General features: G+C 41.2%; 1 protein-coding gene across 5 annotated transcripts in view; it reads right to left on the bottom strand.

Moving 5' to 3' along the window:
• SPAST (spastin) overlaps window positions 1–16,214 on the bottom strand; it is a 61,821-nt gene that overhangs the window by 5,204 nt on the left and 40,403 nt on the right. For 4 of the 5 annotated variants that reach the window (XM_073338323.2, XM_073338319.2, XM_073338321.2 and 1 more), the window contains 5 exons: window positions 16,104–16,183; window positions 13,742–13,784; window positions 12,914–12,993; window positions 7,543–7,613; window positions 5,417–5,457 (listed from right to left, as the gene is read on the bottom strand). In XM_073338323.2, the coding sequence (XP_073194424.2) occupies window positions 5,417–5,457; window positions 7,543–7,613; window positions 12,914–12,993; window positions 13,742–13,784; window positions 16,104–16,183 (315 nt within the window). Of the gene's footprint in view, window positions 1–5,416; window positions 5,458–7,542; window positions 7,614–12,913; window positions 12,994–13,741; window positions 13,785–16,103; window positions 16,184–16,214 lie in introns of those variants that run through there. The other variant, XM_073338324.2, reaches the window with a different exon arrangement.

Below are 16,214 nucleotides of genomic sequence, written 5' to 3'. Positions count from 1 at the left end.
CCTGCTCTAAGGAGTCAAAAGAACAGTCAGGCTATAAAGAATTATGTGCTAAGAACTGGGAGGCAGAAGTTTATTAAAGGAAGGGTAAAATAGTGTAGGCAAATTTCCAGATTGCCAAACAAACAAAACAGTTTCTACATCTTTCACAGCTTGGGAGACTGAAAAGCTGTCCAAGTCTGTGAGCCTAGTAAACAAATCACTAAGACTTTGTTCTAAACTGCAGGGCAGTTTAGATTACACAAACTAAAAGGCTCCTAGTTCATATTAGCATACTCCTCTTCAAAAAGGGCTGAGTTTAGTTTGCATCTGCAGCATCCACTTGGGAAAGTTACAGTGCAGCGCTTTGGTCATACCACTATTCACACCCACAGTAGGCCTTCGGGGCAGCACAGACAAACCCTACATGAATACACACATTACAATCTCAAAAGCTCCACATTTCTTTGGGCCTAGTGTTTGCTGGTGCAGCCACATGTGTCACAGTGACAAGAGACAAAGAGAAATACCATGGGGAGAGGGGCTGCAGCAGATTTCTTTTTTTAATGTAAGCAGTGTCAGGATGAGCTCCACCCTGACATCTGGTGGTGAGGTGTGGCAAGTTGTGGAAAAGAACTTCAGGGGCTGATCTCATTTGCATAGGCACACCCACCATGCCTAGAATGAGACCATAGCTGCCCAAATGGTCACTTTGGCTGCTGTGGGATCCCCAGTGTCTCTGTTATTGGGGCAGGAAGAATAAATTGTTATTACCCTGATTATGGGAACTGTGCTTGGAACTGTATGTGGCCTTTTGTTATGATGGAGGGATTCACCATCATCTAAGTAGCACTCGCTAGGCAAGGGTCATGGGTTCCAAAACTGTGTGAATGGAGAGAGGCTGGGGACAAGTATTAATACTTGGTGGCATGGGCCCCTTGGTGAGGGCCTTACATGCTGATTGCACTTCCTCCTCTCTCCACTGTGGAATATCAGAGCTAATTTTGATTTCATTAGAAGTCTAGTTATAGGCTGCTGAGCTCACTTTGGGCTGACAGTGTACCAGCACTGGGGCTCCCCTACTATAAGCTGAATTCACCTAAGAGCTGAAATCACTGAGTGTTGTGTTAAGTAGTGGGGGAGCCTGAAGATATATTGTGGAGCAGTTTGCGGGACGGCTGGTGAAGCAGTTCGACGCGGAGCAGTGTGTGGATGGCAGGAGCTGCTTGTGGGCCATGGAGCTGAGCGAAGGAGTTTGTGGGGCGGCTGGCGGAGCGGAGCGCAGCTGAGCGAAGGAGTTTGTGGGGCGGCTGGCGGAGCGGAGCGCAGCTGAGCGAAGGAGTTCGTGGGGCGGCTGGCGGAGTGCAGCTGCGCGAAGGAGTTTTGTGGGGCGGCTGGCGGAGCGGAGCGCCGCTATGGAGCTATGGGGCGGTCAGCTTCAGATCACAAAGGTGCCTCTTACCCCTGTCCCATTTCCACCCAGGTTGGGAGGTAAAGCTCCGCCGATAAACTTTCGAACTCTGGGGCTGCCCTGACCAGGGACAGAGACTTTTGGGGCATTGGACTTTTGGGACTTTGGGTGATTTGGGGTTGCTGGACTCAAGAACCAAAGGGAAAAGGGCATGCCCCAATTTGCCTGGGGTGGGGTTGTTTTTGCTCATGGGTTGTGTTATGAATCCTGTTGGTGGTGTTTCCCCAACATAATGCCACATTGTTTCTCTCTGTTATTAAAAGACTTTTGCTACACTCAGACTATGTGCTTGCGAGAGGGGAAGTATTGCCTCTTGGAGGCGCCCAGCGGGGGTGGTATATATTTGTCCCAGGTCACTGGGTGGGGGCTCGAGCCGGTTTGCATTGTGTTATTGGAATGGAACCCCTAGATATTGAACCCGGCCCTTGTTGCTGCCAACTCTGACGGGCAGAAGGGTTACATTAAATATACAGTCAAATCCTATGACAAGGCATTCAGCTTGGTGTAGAACAAATCCACGATCCAAGAATGGCTGGCTGAGTACTATTAATAAGTAGAGTACATACAAATGCATCACATCTATATGGGCCCCCTATGATTGCTTCTTCTGCTTACCCTGTCAGAGGTAAGTCTTTAGAGACATGGGCAGAGATCACCTTACAAATACAACACGATTGTGGGAGTCCCCTATGTCTCAGGGTGACCCACATCTCTTACATGGGCTTCATCTCTTTACAAAAGTTTGGACAACAAGGCTGTGGGATGTTGCACTCCATGTGTTTTATGGAAATGTGCTTATGAGTGTGAATATGATGTAAGTGGAATATGCTTTATGCAAAAGGTCTCTTGCAAGGTATAACAAAGGTTATAACCTACTCAATATATTCCTCCTATTTGTATGCATGCATCATTCTTGTATCTGAAGCTAGAAATATGAAGTATAACTGAGGTCCTATTGTAATTATGCAAAGTGTGGGCCATTAATGGTTTAGAATCTTGATGGCTCCCATTGACTAGGACAATTGGTTGTAAGTGGTTTATTTACCTGCAAGCCTTCCTGTGTACCTGTGGGCCAGCCCAGGAAGAATGGAGACTAGGGGTCTTATAGGTTTCAGAGTAACAGCCCTGTTAGTCTGTATTCACAAAAAGAAAAGGAGTACTAGTGGCACCTTAGAGACCAACCAATTTATTTCAGCATAAGCTTTCGTGAGCTACCGCTCACTTTATCGGACATGCTCAAATACATTTGTTAGTCTCTAAGGTGCCACTAGTACTCCTTTTCTTTTTAGGGGTCTTACAGTGACATCTGACCATGTCACATGATACTGGAATACCTCTTAATCCTTGTACTTTTCCACTGATGAGACGGGGTGGGGACAAGCACAGACAAAAGATTCCCACCTTGTGCCAAAGCTATAAAAAGGGGCGGAGCAGGACAAAAGGGGCTGCCAATCATGAGAAAACCCCTGCTTACCACCTGAGATGTCTGCCAGAACTAACAAGGACTGTACCAGGGGAAAGGACTGGGCCCAAACTAGGAAGGAGTCTAGTCTGTAAAATAAGTGTATTGAAACATCTCTGAGGGTGAGATATTACCTGTAATCAGTTTCTTAATGAATTAGGCTTAGACTTGCGTGTTTTTGCTTTATTTTGCTTGGTGACTTACTTTGTTCTGTCTGTTATTACTTGAAACCACTTAAATCCTACTTTTTATACCTAATAAAATCACTTTTGTTCATTAATAAACCCAGAGTAAGTGATTAATACCTGGGGGAGAAAACAGTTGTGCATCTCTCTATCAGTGTTAGAGAGGGCGTACAATTTATGAATTTACCCTGCATAAGCTTTATACACAGAGTAAAATGGATTTATTTGGGGTTCAGGCTCCCAGAAAGGCTGAACAATGGACATTGGGAAAGTCCCTGTTAATTGAGAACAATTGTTAATTGAGGGCTGAGTGAATCTCAGTTTCAGTGAACTGCAGAGAGGTGTGGCACAACCTCTGGGTCTATGCTGGAGCTGACTGGAGTGTCTAACTCAGCAAGACAGGAGTGGAGAGGCACCTGTTCTGGCAGGAGGGTTGTTCTCAGTGGTATCTCAGCTCACTGAGTGACAGTCTCAAGGGGAGTCTCTGTGACCGAACCCATCACAGGCTGCATCTCTGAACAAATAAGCAGCCACGAAATAAAACTTCTCCCTGCTCCTCTCCTGCAATATGTATGGGGCATGCACATACTGGGGCAGGTTTCAGAGTAACAGCCGTGTTAGTCTGTATTCGCAAAAAGAAAAGGAGTACTTGTGGCACCTTAGAGACTAACCAATTTATTTGAGCATAAGCTTTCGTGAGCTAGCTTATGCTCAAATAAATTGGTTAATACTGGGGCAGAAGAGCTTGCAGATTCCTCAGCCTATCTAACTCCTCTGCCACTTGGAGGTTGGTGTTCAAAGTCTTCCCCTTTGTCGCTCTGCCTTTGCTCCACATTTTTCAGGAGGAAGTTCCAGACTACGCGCTTTGATTTGTTCAGCATTTTTTTGAATGTACTTTTTTGAGATTCAGTATGAAGGTTTTTCTAAACATCAGTATAGTTACTAGGTTATGACATATCACTTAAGCTGCTGGTTTGGCAGTACCTCCCTGTGATGGACATGGAAATCCTATGTAACTTAAGAATACTGAGATGCACTAATTTTGTGAATATCATATCAAGTGGTCCATATATGCACACTTCCTCATGATAAACACACTAATCAGGTGCACCAGTAATTCTGTATCTGTGTGCTATGAACCCCCACTAAATCAACAGGTTTTATTATTTGTATTATTGTAGTTGTGGACCAGGACCCCATTGTGCTAGGCACTACAAACACAGGGGGGAGGGGGAGAGGGACAGAGAGCGGAGAGTGTGTGTGTGTGTGTGTGTGTGTGCGCGTGCGCGTGTGTGTTCCTGCCCTAAAGAGCTTACAGTTCAGACTACAGTTTGCATCTTTTGTTGGGAAAACTAACCTGTTTATAAAATAAAATGACAGGATTCTTTTCAGCTACTATGAATGATTTAAACCCAAAGTTAAGTTTCAGTATACCACCATCTGCTGGTGGGCACTGTAGAGTCTATGAAGTTTGACCCAAGTCAAATCTCACCTGCATTCTCTCCAGATGCACAAGCTACATAGAGTGGTAATCTACTGCACTAAGTATTTTCTGAAAAAAGTCTTAGTCTTCCCACCCTTATCGCTAATATGGGCCAAAGTGTGCCCACACTTGTGTACATCCCATCCAGTCCTACCAAAGTTCTGGGGTATAAGTTAGCACAGAATTTGACACTACCTCAATTACTGTTCTTACACTTATTCTCAGCATAGATCTTATGAATTTTTTTACCACACCTGCCAAAAACACACACATTCGTATTGATATTTCAAAATAGCTTCTTAAAAAAAAAATCACTACAATTCAGCATTTCGTATTGGCAAATAGAATTTTGTTAGAAATAACTGATAAAGTTAGTTTTCCAGATCTGAAGTAGCTGCTATGCATAAGCTTAAAAGTTTGTCTCTCTCACCCACAGAAGTTGGTCCAATCAAACCTTGTCTCTCTAATATGCTGGGACCAATACTGCATACATAAAGTTATCACAGTCATTGTAGCTTTTCAGTGTGCGTCTGGGGGAAGCCTCACGTTCCATGCTACCAATATTTTTAAAGAGACCTTTTCACTTAACTCAATCAAGGAAAAATGTTAAAAAATTAGGCAACAATATTTTTACAATAATTTAGAAACATGTATCAGAAGGGTAGCCATGTTAGTCTGTATCCACAAAAACAACCAGGAGTCTGGTGGCACCTTCAAATAAATCTGTTAGTCTTTAAGGTGCCACCGGACTCCTGGTTGTTTCTTTAAAAGAAAAAAAAACAAACAACAACATCTGTATATGTTCCACCCAGAAAGGAAGTCATGTTATAGCAGCTTACCTCACTGGCAGACATATTCTTTACCTGTTCTGGTTTTAGTTCTGTTAAATAAAAAAAAATAAGAGCAATGAGTTTCACAAGAAAAACATCAAAACATTGTACGTTCAATTCTACTCTGAAAAGTGATTAAAAATGGCACCTTGCAACTCAACATGCCTGCTCCTTGTATCTTCCAAGTGATATCTGCTTGCTTTAAGTGAGTAAAATTTGTGTTGCTTTTCACTACTCTTAGTCTTACACAGCCAACACAGCTGAGCATGTGAAAGGATTACCTCTTTGTGCAATCAGATTTATTAAGTTCAAGTCGGTTAAATGAGTTTGCACAAGTTTAAAAGCAATGATTCTATAGGTGTATTTAAATAATGACCCCACTGACAATAGGTTGCACAGCACAGTATAACTGAGAGCATTCGTTTGCCCTGCAGAAGTTTTACTACCAGTAGGGTATGAGAAGAGTTGTAGTTTGTAGGGCTGGCATTTAGAAAGAACATTTTTTTTCACTTCACGTTTTAGATGGAAGCCAGAAAGGAGGAGGAGGACGTGGAGAGGGAAAAGACATCCAACCCCACAGTGTAGTTTTTATGGGCTCTTCTCAGAGAAGTACATTCTAAATATGAAGACTTTTACATTGGTGCACTAAAATGTACATTTTGTCTGCAATCAGTTGCAAGTGTAAGCACATAATGTTTCCAACTTGCTGGAGGAATATAACTTATGATGGCTCTTATGAGACAGCCACTTTTAATACAATACCGCTCCCCAATTTTCATGCAGTGTAGTACACCTGTGATTCCCAAAGTCACAGAATCAGACTATCAGGGTTGAGAAGGGACCTCAGGAGGTCATCTAGAGGAACCTCCTGCTCAAAGCAGGACCAATCCCCAGTTTTTGGCCCAGATCCCTAAATGGCCCCCTCAAGGATTGAACTCACAACCCTAGGTTTAGCAGGCCAATGCTCAAACCACTGAGCTATCCTTCTCCTCACCCCGACTCATAACAGCCCATTAAAAGTAGCTACTGAAGGGAAAGTAGACAGAAAGAAGAGCTACTTGTCAGCAACTGGAGTTCAGAATATTTACAGATCCACACTCTAGAATTTGTGCGCTGTACGTCAAATCCATGAATCACTTCAAAACAGCTTACTATTGGGGGACCTGTGGCACCTCAACCCACGTAAAGTCAGGTTACAGAAGGACTACATCCTCCAGTTGCCCTCAGTTCTTTTTTGCCTGCCTGAAAGACTCCAAAGTGGAGAGGAGGGTGGGACAGCGTGGCAGAGGCACACAGAAGCAATATATTTGGAAACTCCAGTTACCGTTAAGGAGTCATCTCTTCTTCATAAAATTGACTATGCTGATCCCCTATGTAGAAGATTAGCTAACAGTAGCAATACCTAGAAGGACTGCGTAGTTGAACAATGACTGAAGGACTGCCTTTCTGACACAAGCATCCAATTTGGCTCCTGCATTGAGAGTGAGTGAGTAGTGCTAAACAACAAAGTGTTGTTTTAACTAAAAATTTCAAAGAGAGGAATGTCAAAGGCAGGACACTGAGGCAGCCACAACCCAACTTGATTGGGCTCATGTAATTCCATCATTCAACCTCAAATGGTCTTAACAGCTAAAAGCCAATTTTCATACATTCAGACAATCCCTGAATCAAGACAAATTCCCCCATGGCATCTCTTCCTGAAGACTACAAACAACCAATATGATTTGAACAGTTTTTTCACATTCAATTTAAGAAGCAGGTGAAGAATGTTCTCTAATACAGACACCTGTAAGGGATATGGTCTAGTTAAGACGGAACTGACACTAACTTGGGAAGCACATCATTCCATGAGTGGAAGCATGGCAAACTGAAATGGTTCCGTCACCTGTTAATATCAAATGGTTCTTTTCATGACACTTGGAAACGCACTAAAAAGCAATGCGTGACAGTCTCCACTTTACCATGCACAGCAACACAAGACCCAGGATGTCATGGATCTATTCTGATTAATTTTGGAGATTTGAGAGAGAGATGGACAAATGATTAGGAAGACACAGCAACAGTATCTTTAATTTCCTGAAGAGGCTTTAAAAAAAAAAAAAAAGAGGTACTATAGAAAAAGTCACACCACTTACCTCGAATAGGGCCCAGTGCCGCATCCTTTGCTAATGCAGTTAAGTCACTTCCTGAGTATCCATCTGTCATTCTTTGTAAAGGGGGAGAGGGGAGGGATAGAAAAACTTCCAATGATCTGCATCTTTATACATGGATATTACCAAAGACTGAAATAGTATTTCCCTCAGATTAAATGATAAACTACGCACCATAATTAGTAAATTATATAAATGTTACTTCAAACACATTTCTCAACTGAAAATACTTTATCCATTAAAGTTTAATATCAGTATTAAATGTAAGTAGCATTTAGCAATCAAAGTCTAGCAACTGGGATCTATTGCTGAACGCCATTTTAACACACACACTTTTTCTTTAAACAACCTACTAGATTGTCAGCACTTTCTTCTCTCAAATACTTGCCTAGGACTGTCCAGATATAGCTGTTGTGGCTTCTTCATATCACAATGACTAAATTCTAATGACAAATATTTTATGCCGTGCTTCTAGCCCATGACCAGTTTCTTTGGTGATCCAGTCTACAGTAGAACCTCAGGAGTTACGAACACCAGAGTTACAAACTGACTGGTCAACCACATTTGGAACCGTAAGTACACAATCGGGCAGCAGCAGAGAGACACAAAAACACAAAACAACACACGAAAATACAGTACTGTGTTAAACGTAAATTACTAAAAAATTAAGGGGAGGTTTTAAAAAAAAGATTTGACAAGGCAACAAAACAGTTTCTGTGCTTGTTTCATTTAAAATTAAGATTGTTAAAAGCAGCATTTTTCTTCTGCATAGTAAAGTTTTAAAGCTGTATTAAGTCAATGTTCAATTGTAAACTTTTGAAAGAACCACCATAACATTTTGTTCAGAGTTACAAATATTTCAGAGTTATGAACAACCTCCATTCCCGAGGTGTTCATAGCTGAGGTTCTACTGTACTTTGGGGACTGCTGCAGGAATCTCACCCAGACTAAGCTTGAAAAACATGGTGAGAACTGAAAGGAATCTCTGCATTTTTTTTAAAAAATGCACAGTTCCTATTTTGTGGCATGTTGTTGGGACACTTCACACATTGCAAGAAGTTTTCCCTTAAAACTTACAACCTTTTGTTGATACTGCAGCCAGATAAGTGAAAGTGTGTATATATGTATATTATAGAAAAATTATATTTTCAGACAAAATCACCAAATACTATCTGCCTATTTTATGTTTTTTTTATACTGCTGCCCATTATGGTAGTATCTGAATGCTTTCTAATAGGCTTCATGGCATGTCCGACATTCTTCCTTTTGGGGAGAAAAAACACTGGGTAGGGTTTTTGCTTTTGTTTTATTTTTATTAATTTCCTTTTTCAGTTGGTAGGGGCGTCATGTGTAGAAAGGCATCAGCATTGAGTGCTTCATTCTTAGGGTGATAAGGCTTTTTCTGAGAGGAAGGTTTTGCAGCATTTCCTAAAAACAATCTTACTCTGGGGTCACCTGATGTCCTCTGGAAGTTTGTTCCACAGCTGAATCCTTTACATCAATAATGCTTTATCACAAGCACTTACAGGCTTTGTAACCTGAATTCTGCCAGAGAAGTGCAGCTGTCACTGTGGTTTATGGATTGAATTTGGTCTGTAATTTAGCTCAACACTGATCCAATAACTGCTTTGAAAATGAGGACCAAAGCCTTAAACTGGCATCACAAGCTAACCAGGAAACAGTGGAGGGACTTCAGTTGAGGCTTCATGTGCTCACAGCAGCCTAAGCCACAAAGAAGGTGGGCAGTCCTATTCTGGACCAGCTGGAGCCTATGGACGGTCTTCACAATCAGATTCATAATGAGCTACCATAATCCAGCCTGGAGGTAACAAATGCATGGATTACTGTGTGCTGGTCCTTTTCTGGGAGGAAGAAACATTTCCTAATAAGATGGAGATGAAAAGAGGTAGCAATGCTATCCTGTCATCCAAGCTTAGTCAGGCAAACAAACTTGAGGCTTTGCACCACTGTGATGAATAGGGGTCATATGCCTTCAAAGCACAATGGGAGACAATGTTCAGGATAACTTTTCAAAAGCTTTTTCCCTTTTTGACCAGCATCATTTTAGTCTTGCCTGTGTTCATCTTAAGCCAGTTGCTCTTCATTCAAAAGCAGATTTCTTGTCAGTGTTCTGACATTTTAGTAATGGCAGTGGGTGCATCAATTGAAAAGGAGATCTATAGATGCGTGTAATTGGAATGCTGTTGGCAGCTGAGGCCATGGCAACTCAATCTCTCCCAATGGTCTTACAGAGATGCTGGAGAGAAGGAGGGAGAATATGGATACCTCTGTGACCCTGCACATGGGGGCCTTTGGAGAGGATAAGCAATTACCCAATTACCACTCCAAGTTCTGCTGGAGAGTCTCCAGTCAGTCTCCAGTCAGGGCTGGAAGAGCTGTACTTCAGGCTTTAGCATCATTCTCCAATTTAACCATTCAAGTGCTTCAAAAGTTGCCGAAGTCATCAGTGAAAGAGAGGGAACCCAGAACTGGTATTTCCAATGTGAAAATCAATATTATATACTGAAGAGGAGCAGTAAAAAATAGAAACACTTTTTTGCTGTACCGCCCCACCTTTCAAAGGCAGCCATTAGAAATTGTCAAAAGGCACAATAATGGCCCGTTAAAGGAGCTAGTTCATCCAATTTTCTGGAGGCACTGCACCCAATTACAATTTCTGTTTGTGGGTTGAAGAAGGTTTAGTAGAATTATAAAGGACTAAAGTGTAGGATAAATCCCAGTCACTTGCCAACCAAGGAAATGTGGCAAGTCACTCAAGTGAACAAAGTCGATAGTAGGGAATGGGATAGCACAAAGAATTTTTCAAAAAGTTGTGCTTAGTGATGTTTGTATGTTTGCACATAGAATCTACAGTCACAGAACTTAACTTACAACCCCATTTTTTACTTCAATTAGATACTAGTTCATCTGACACGGCTGAAGATAGTTTTCTGCAAGTGTGAATTAAGATGACAATAAATGCAACTTCATTGTGCTGCAAATTTAGGCGATGTTGCAGTTATAAAATGGCTGATGCATACTAGACCTGCTGAACATATGTGCATGTACCCCTCATGCACACACAAAAACGAAAGACTCAGACTCAAGTTACATTATTTAAATTCTTGATGCTCTGCACCTCACTCAGTTTTCCTCCTCCATGATCTACCAAGTAGATTCTTTAGTATCTCAGAAGGAGAGACGGTCTTTTCCCTTACATTAAGGAACATTTCTTATTTTCCTCTCCCTTCTCTACCTCCTGAATAGCATTCATAATGGGGTACCTAACCTCCAGAGGATGAGCACGTAGTAATATTGTGCGATCCATAAGAATTTTCACAATGGAAAGCACAAGTAACTTTTAGGTATTTTTCAATGCAAAATTTAAAATCTCAAAAACAGCAAAAAATATTGGAAAAGCTCTACACTTATGAGATCCTTGCTATTCTATGCTTAAAATTTCAGTATTGCCAACCCCAAAAATGCACAAGTCAGGAAAAAGCAAAACAAAAACCAATGAGATTTGTTTTCAACCTGAAATGCACAAAAAATGTAGAGCAGGTGCTCTCTTTAGTCAGCTGGGAAAGATGGGGCTCGCCTAGAGGTTGGGTGGGAAGGAGCTTGCCTTTGTTTCCTGTCTCCCTGCCCCAGGCACAGTGCTGATCAGCATGTTTCAACAGCAGATCTAGGTGGCGAGAAAACAGTTTGAACAGTACTCTTAAACAGCCTGACCGGGTGGCGGTGGGGTGGGAAATAGTGTTTTTCATAACTTCCAAAATGTGTGCAATTCATTCTCAATACGTTACACTTAGAAAGGGACATAAAAGGTTCTATGAATATATTGGGAACAAAAGAAAGATGAAGAAAGGTGTAGGTCCTCTATTTATCAGGGAAGAAGAGCTAATAATGGACAAGGTTCAAGAAAGCGGAAGTGTTAAACACCTATTTTGCATCAGTCTTCACTAAAAAGGTAAATTGTGACCAGTTGTTTAATATCAGTTAATGTTAACAAAGGGGAAGGAACACAGGCCAAAATAAGGAAGGTTACAGAATATTTAGATAAGTTAGATGTATTGAAATCAGCAAGACCTGATGAAATTCATCCTACTTAAAGAACTAGCTGAACCAGTCTTGGAACTAACAGCTATTATCTCTGAACTCCAGGAGAATGGGTGGAGAAGGGCAAATGTAGTACTTATCTTCAAAAAGGGGAACAAAGAGGATATGGGGACAAAGTAGGCTTGGAAGGATTAAATTTTTATTGGTAAATATTGGTGGGGTCTCACTTGGGGTCTGTTCTGGGTCCTTACTATTTAATATTTTCAATGATGATGATGAGTGAAAAATACGCTTATAAAATTTGCAGATGACAGCAAGATGGGAGGGGTTGTATGCAGTTTGGGGGACAGATTAGACTTCAAGGGGACTGATAAATTGGAGCGCTGGTCTGAAATCAACAAGATGAAATTCAATAGAGACAAGTGGAAAGTACTTCATTTAGGAAGAAAAATTAAATGCACAACTACAAAATGGGGAAAGACTGGCTAAGTGATAGTACTGCTGAAAAGGATCTGCGGGTTATAATGGAACAAACTGAATACAAGACAACGATGTGATGAAGTGGTGGAAAAGGCTCATATCATTCTGAGGTGTATTAACAGGAGCATCGAATACATGGGAGGTGATCGTCCTGCTCTACTCAGCACTGGTGAGGCCTCATCTGGAATACTGTGTCCAGTGATGCCACATTTTAAGAAAGAAGTGGATCAAATGGAGAGTGTGTCCAGAGAAGTGCAACAAAAATGATCAAACTTTAGAAAACCCGACCTATGAGGCAAGGTTAAAAAACTGGCATATACAGTCTTGAGAAAAGACTGAGGGGAAGAACAGAACAGTCAGCAAAAATGTTAGAGCTATTATAAAGAGGATGGTGATCAACTGTTCTCCACATTCACCAAAGGTAGAACAAGAAATAACCTGCTTAATATGTGGCAAGGGAGATTTACGTTAGATATGAGGAAAAACTTTCTAAATAGAAGGATAGATAAGCATGGGAACAGGCTTCCAAGGGAAGTTGTGAAATCCTCATCATTGGAGGTTTTTAAGAACAGGTTAGACAAACATGTCAGGGATGGTCTAGGTCTAGCTATACTTGGTCTTGCCTCAGCGCAGAGGGCTGGACTAGATTATGATCTCTTGATGTCCCTTCTAGTCCTACATTTCTAGGATTTTAAGTACAGGCAAGGTTACAATTTCAATGTCCCTGATAACTAGCATTAGTTCTAAATGTAACAGAGCAGTTTATATGAATGTTGTGGACCAGCAATATTGTTAGCAGAACTATCCAAGTACTTACCTAGCTAGCTGTGCAAGCTCTTTTTGGGTCAATGGACTTCCTTGCTTGCTTAAAAGATTTTTTAGTAAAATCAATCTTGTCTGAAAAGAAGCATTTATCAGTTGTAAGTTCACATACAAAAACTTATCTATTAGAAGATACAAAACAAAAATATATGGCATGTTTCTGTGAATTCAGAAGCCTATATGTATGATATTTGTAGTACTTTTGACTATGATGTACATGTCAATACTTTCTTTTAAGGGGTCATATGGATTTAGTATTCATGAAATTGAGGGTCCCATTGGTTCCAGCCAGGCACTGTACAATCACGACAACTAAACTACAATCTTGATCAGACACACTTCTGCTGCTGCTGCTAAAATAGCAAACCGTGCTAATAGGTTTTTTTTTGTTTTAGTGTTGAAGAACTGCTAAAATTAGGCCACACAATTTTTTAAACTTTTGCATGAAATAATTTCATGTCAAACCAAACATACCGGCTGTTGCAGTATTCTAGGCATATCAAAACATGTCCTTGTCTGTTTAATCAGCACACTGCCTATACAACAGCAAGCTACCCAGAAGGAGAGAGCAGTTACTAGCAGATTTGATTCTACTAAGTACATCAAAATGTAATAACAAATATTCGCCGGAGTGGTATAAACTTACCATACTAGCCAAAGTGAATTAGTGGACACCACTAAGTCACAAAATTCAGTAATTTGCAATAAATCTACCAATCATTAGGGCAAATTAAAAAGGTTCTATAATATATTTTCTTGTTTTTCCTATAAAACAGGATTTTAAGAACTCTCAGAAAGAAATGCACACAAGCCATACACTTACCTCTTCATTTGGTAAAGATACATACACGCGTTTGGTGAATCGTCTGCAAAAAAAAGAAAAAAAAGTAACATTTTAATACTTCAGAAGAACTAGCTGGTAAAAGCTGACATTTAATAAAAATACATATTTTATGCCCATGCCACCAACACTAATTTTTTTTGCTATCTATGGTAATTAACTAAAGAAAACTTAGATAGGGAATAGCAAATTTGAAATCCTTGCCCTTGACTGAGGCAGTCCAGGATGTAGCTAGATAAGAAGCAAAAAGAACGTCTGGCATCAGAGAAAGGTATATAAATATTATAACTATATCAAGTTAAAAAAAAACACACAATCCTGGCACTAAAATAATTTATCTCCTCACAAGGGTAGGTGCAATAAAGCAAGGCCTAGTTGGGTCTTGTGGAAGCTATTCCCATAAGGATGGCACCTGGAGAATAAGGGGAGTTTTTGAGACACCTTCCATGATGTTGTAATATGCAGACAGTTGTACTTGAGATTTGTAACTTTTGCGTTATGTCCATTTTCTAAATAATGGAAACTTTACATAGCCTGAACCCCACCACACTATTTAATACTCTATTTATCTAGAAGCTTATTCTGGTGCAGGAAGGTGCGGTTTGCACTATCCAGATTGAATTTTGCCGACTGTATTTTACCACCAGTGAAAAAAATCTCTCCTTCAGTATGGTATATGCATATTCCCACTCGCAGGAGACTAACAAGTAGTACAGCCGCTTAGGAAGGTGGGCGGAGGGCCAAATTGAGTGTGGGGTGATAAAGGTCTGAATAAAACTCCAGGTAGTAGCCCTGCAGATTTTAAAGGTACAAACATGCCATTGGTGCTACCTTAGCCCTGATGAAACTCTTACGGGAAGAAGGAATGATTTGCTTGTAGCTTTTAATATGTTCATGGATAACGTCTCCCTACAAGGATTCCAATGACTTTGCAATACTTCAGATCAGACTCTCCAGCCCAAGCTGGTAACATCTATCCCTACAACCATCAGTGACAGAATGAATAGAACATCCTTTTTAACGTATTCTCATATTGTCCACTATTGCAGAATCTTTGGAGTCTTTGAAAATGTTGAGGAATGTAATTCATTTTCAGAGTAATTTGTAGGGAGCCAGTGAAGTCAAATCCGCATTTCTCAGCATAGCATGAGAGAGGTGTAAGTGGGAGATGCCATGCTACAAAGCAGAGGTTCTCAAACTGTGGTCCACAGACCACCAGTGGTCTGCGAGCTCCAATCAGGTGGTCCACGGATAGTTCCCTCTAAGGTGCGTGCCTAGGCGGCAGCACACAAGAGCATGAAGGGCCACCCACCTAATTAGTGGAGCCGCGCAGGCATGCTCCACTAATTAGGTGCCTGGACCCTAGAGAAGATGCACATGTAAGGTGAGGTGGTGGACTTGGGGGGGGGAATACGGGGTAGGTGGAAGGGGGCAATGGGGTGAGAAGTGGGGGTGCGGGGGAATTTGGGATGTGCAGGGCTGTGGCGGCCAGAGAAAGAGATTACTTTCCCCATCTCCAGGGCTGTGGCTGCTGGGGAGAGACGGCCCTCCTTCCCAGCCTCAGCTCTACGGCAGGGGAGAGACCCCCCCACCTCCTTCCCAGTCCCAGTTCAGGGGCTGCCACAGTGGGGGAGAGAGGGCACATCCATTGCATTAGAAAGATAAGACTACTGATATTAAAATATGAGTTGTGTGCTTTTATTTGTAGAACAAAAAAATGTTTATTATTAAGGTTTTGGGGTTTGTTTTTTTTTAATATAGTGCTTTTATCCAAAGTGCTTTACAATAGTTAGCTAATGGTACAAACAACATTTGGAAAGATCATTAAGTGGTCCGCCAAGACCCTCAACAATTTTCAAGTGGTCCGTGAAAAGAAAAGTTTGAGAACCACTGTTATAAAGGATTCTTAAGAATCTGAAACGAGGCCTCCAAGGTCCTACAGCTATTGAGGATACCATGCCTCCAAATGTCCAAAAGAGAAATTCAGTGCTGCTTCTATGAAGAAGGGTCTATAGAAGAGACTTTCTGCTCAGTTTATCCTTAGGCCCAAAGAATGGAACAGATGAGTGACATGAAAGGATCTGAAAGCGTACCGGTTTAAGACCATTCCAAGCTGATGGCACTAAAGGCACAACTCACTCAAAAGGGAATGCTGAGGCACTTCTTTAAAATAAGCATTCAGTATTTTGTTAATATTTACCACCAACAACTCTAGCAAATTTCAGTCCAATACAATTTGAAAAGTGCAAGATACTTAACTGTGAAACTTGTATTTCATAACAGAAACTAATTTAAGTGCAACTGTGTCCTTGAATATATATTAAAAGGGGCATAATTTAGGTACCTGAGAACAGCATCATCCAGCTCCTGTGGCCTATTAGTTGCCCCCATTACAAGTATTCTGTCCTCTCCAGAAGACTGTACCTATAATGTTGTAAAGCAAGAGTAACGTAAA

This window comes from Lepidochelys kempii, chromosome 3 (assembly GCF_965140285.1).
Source record: "Lepidochelys kempii isolate rLepKem1 chromosome 3, rLepKem1.hap1, whole genome shotgun sequence".
Lineage (NCBI taxonomy): Eukaryota > Metazoa > Chordata > Testudines > Cheloniidae > Lepidochelys > Lepidochelys kempii.
This window is presented reverse-complemented; position numbering and strand designations above follow the sequence as displayed.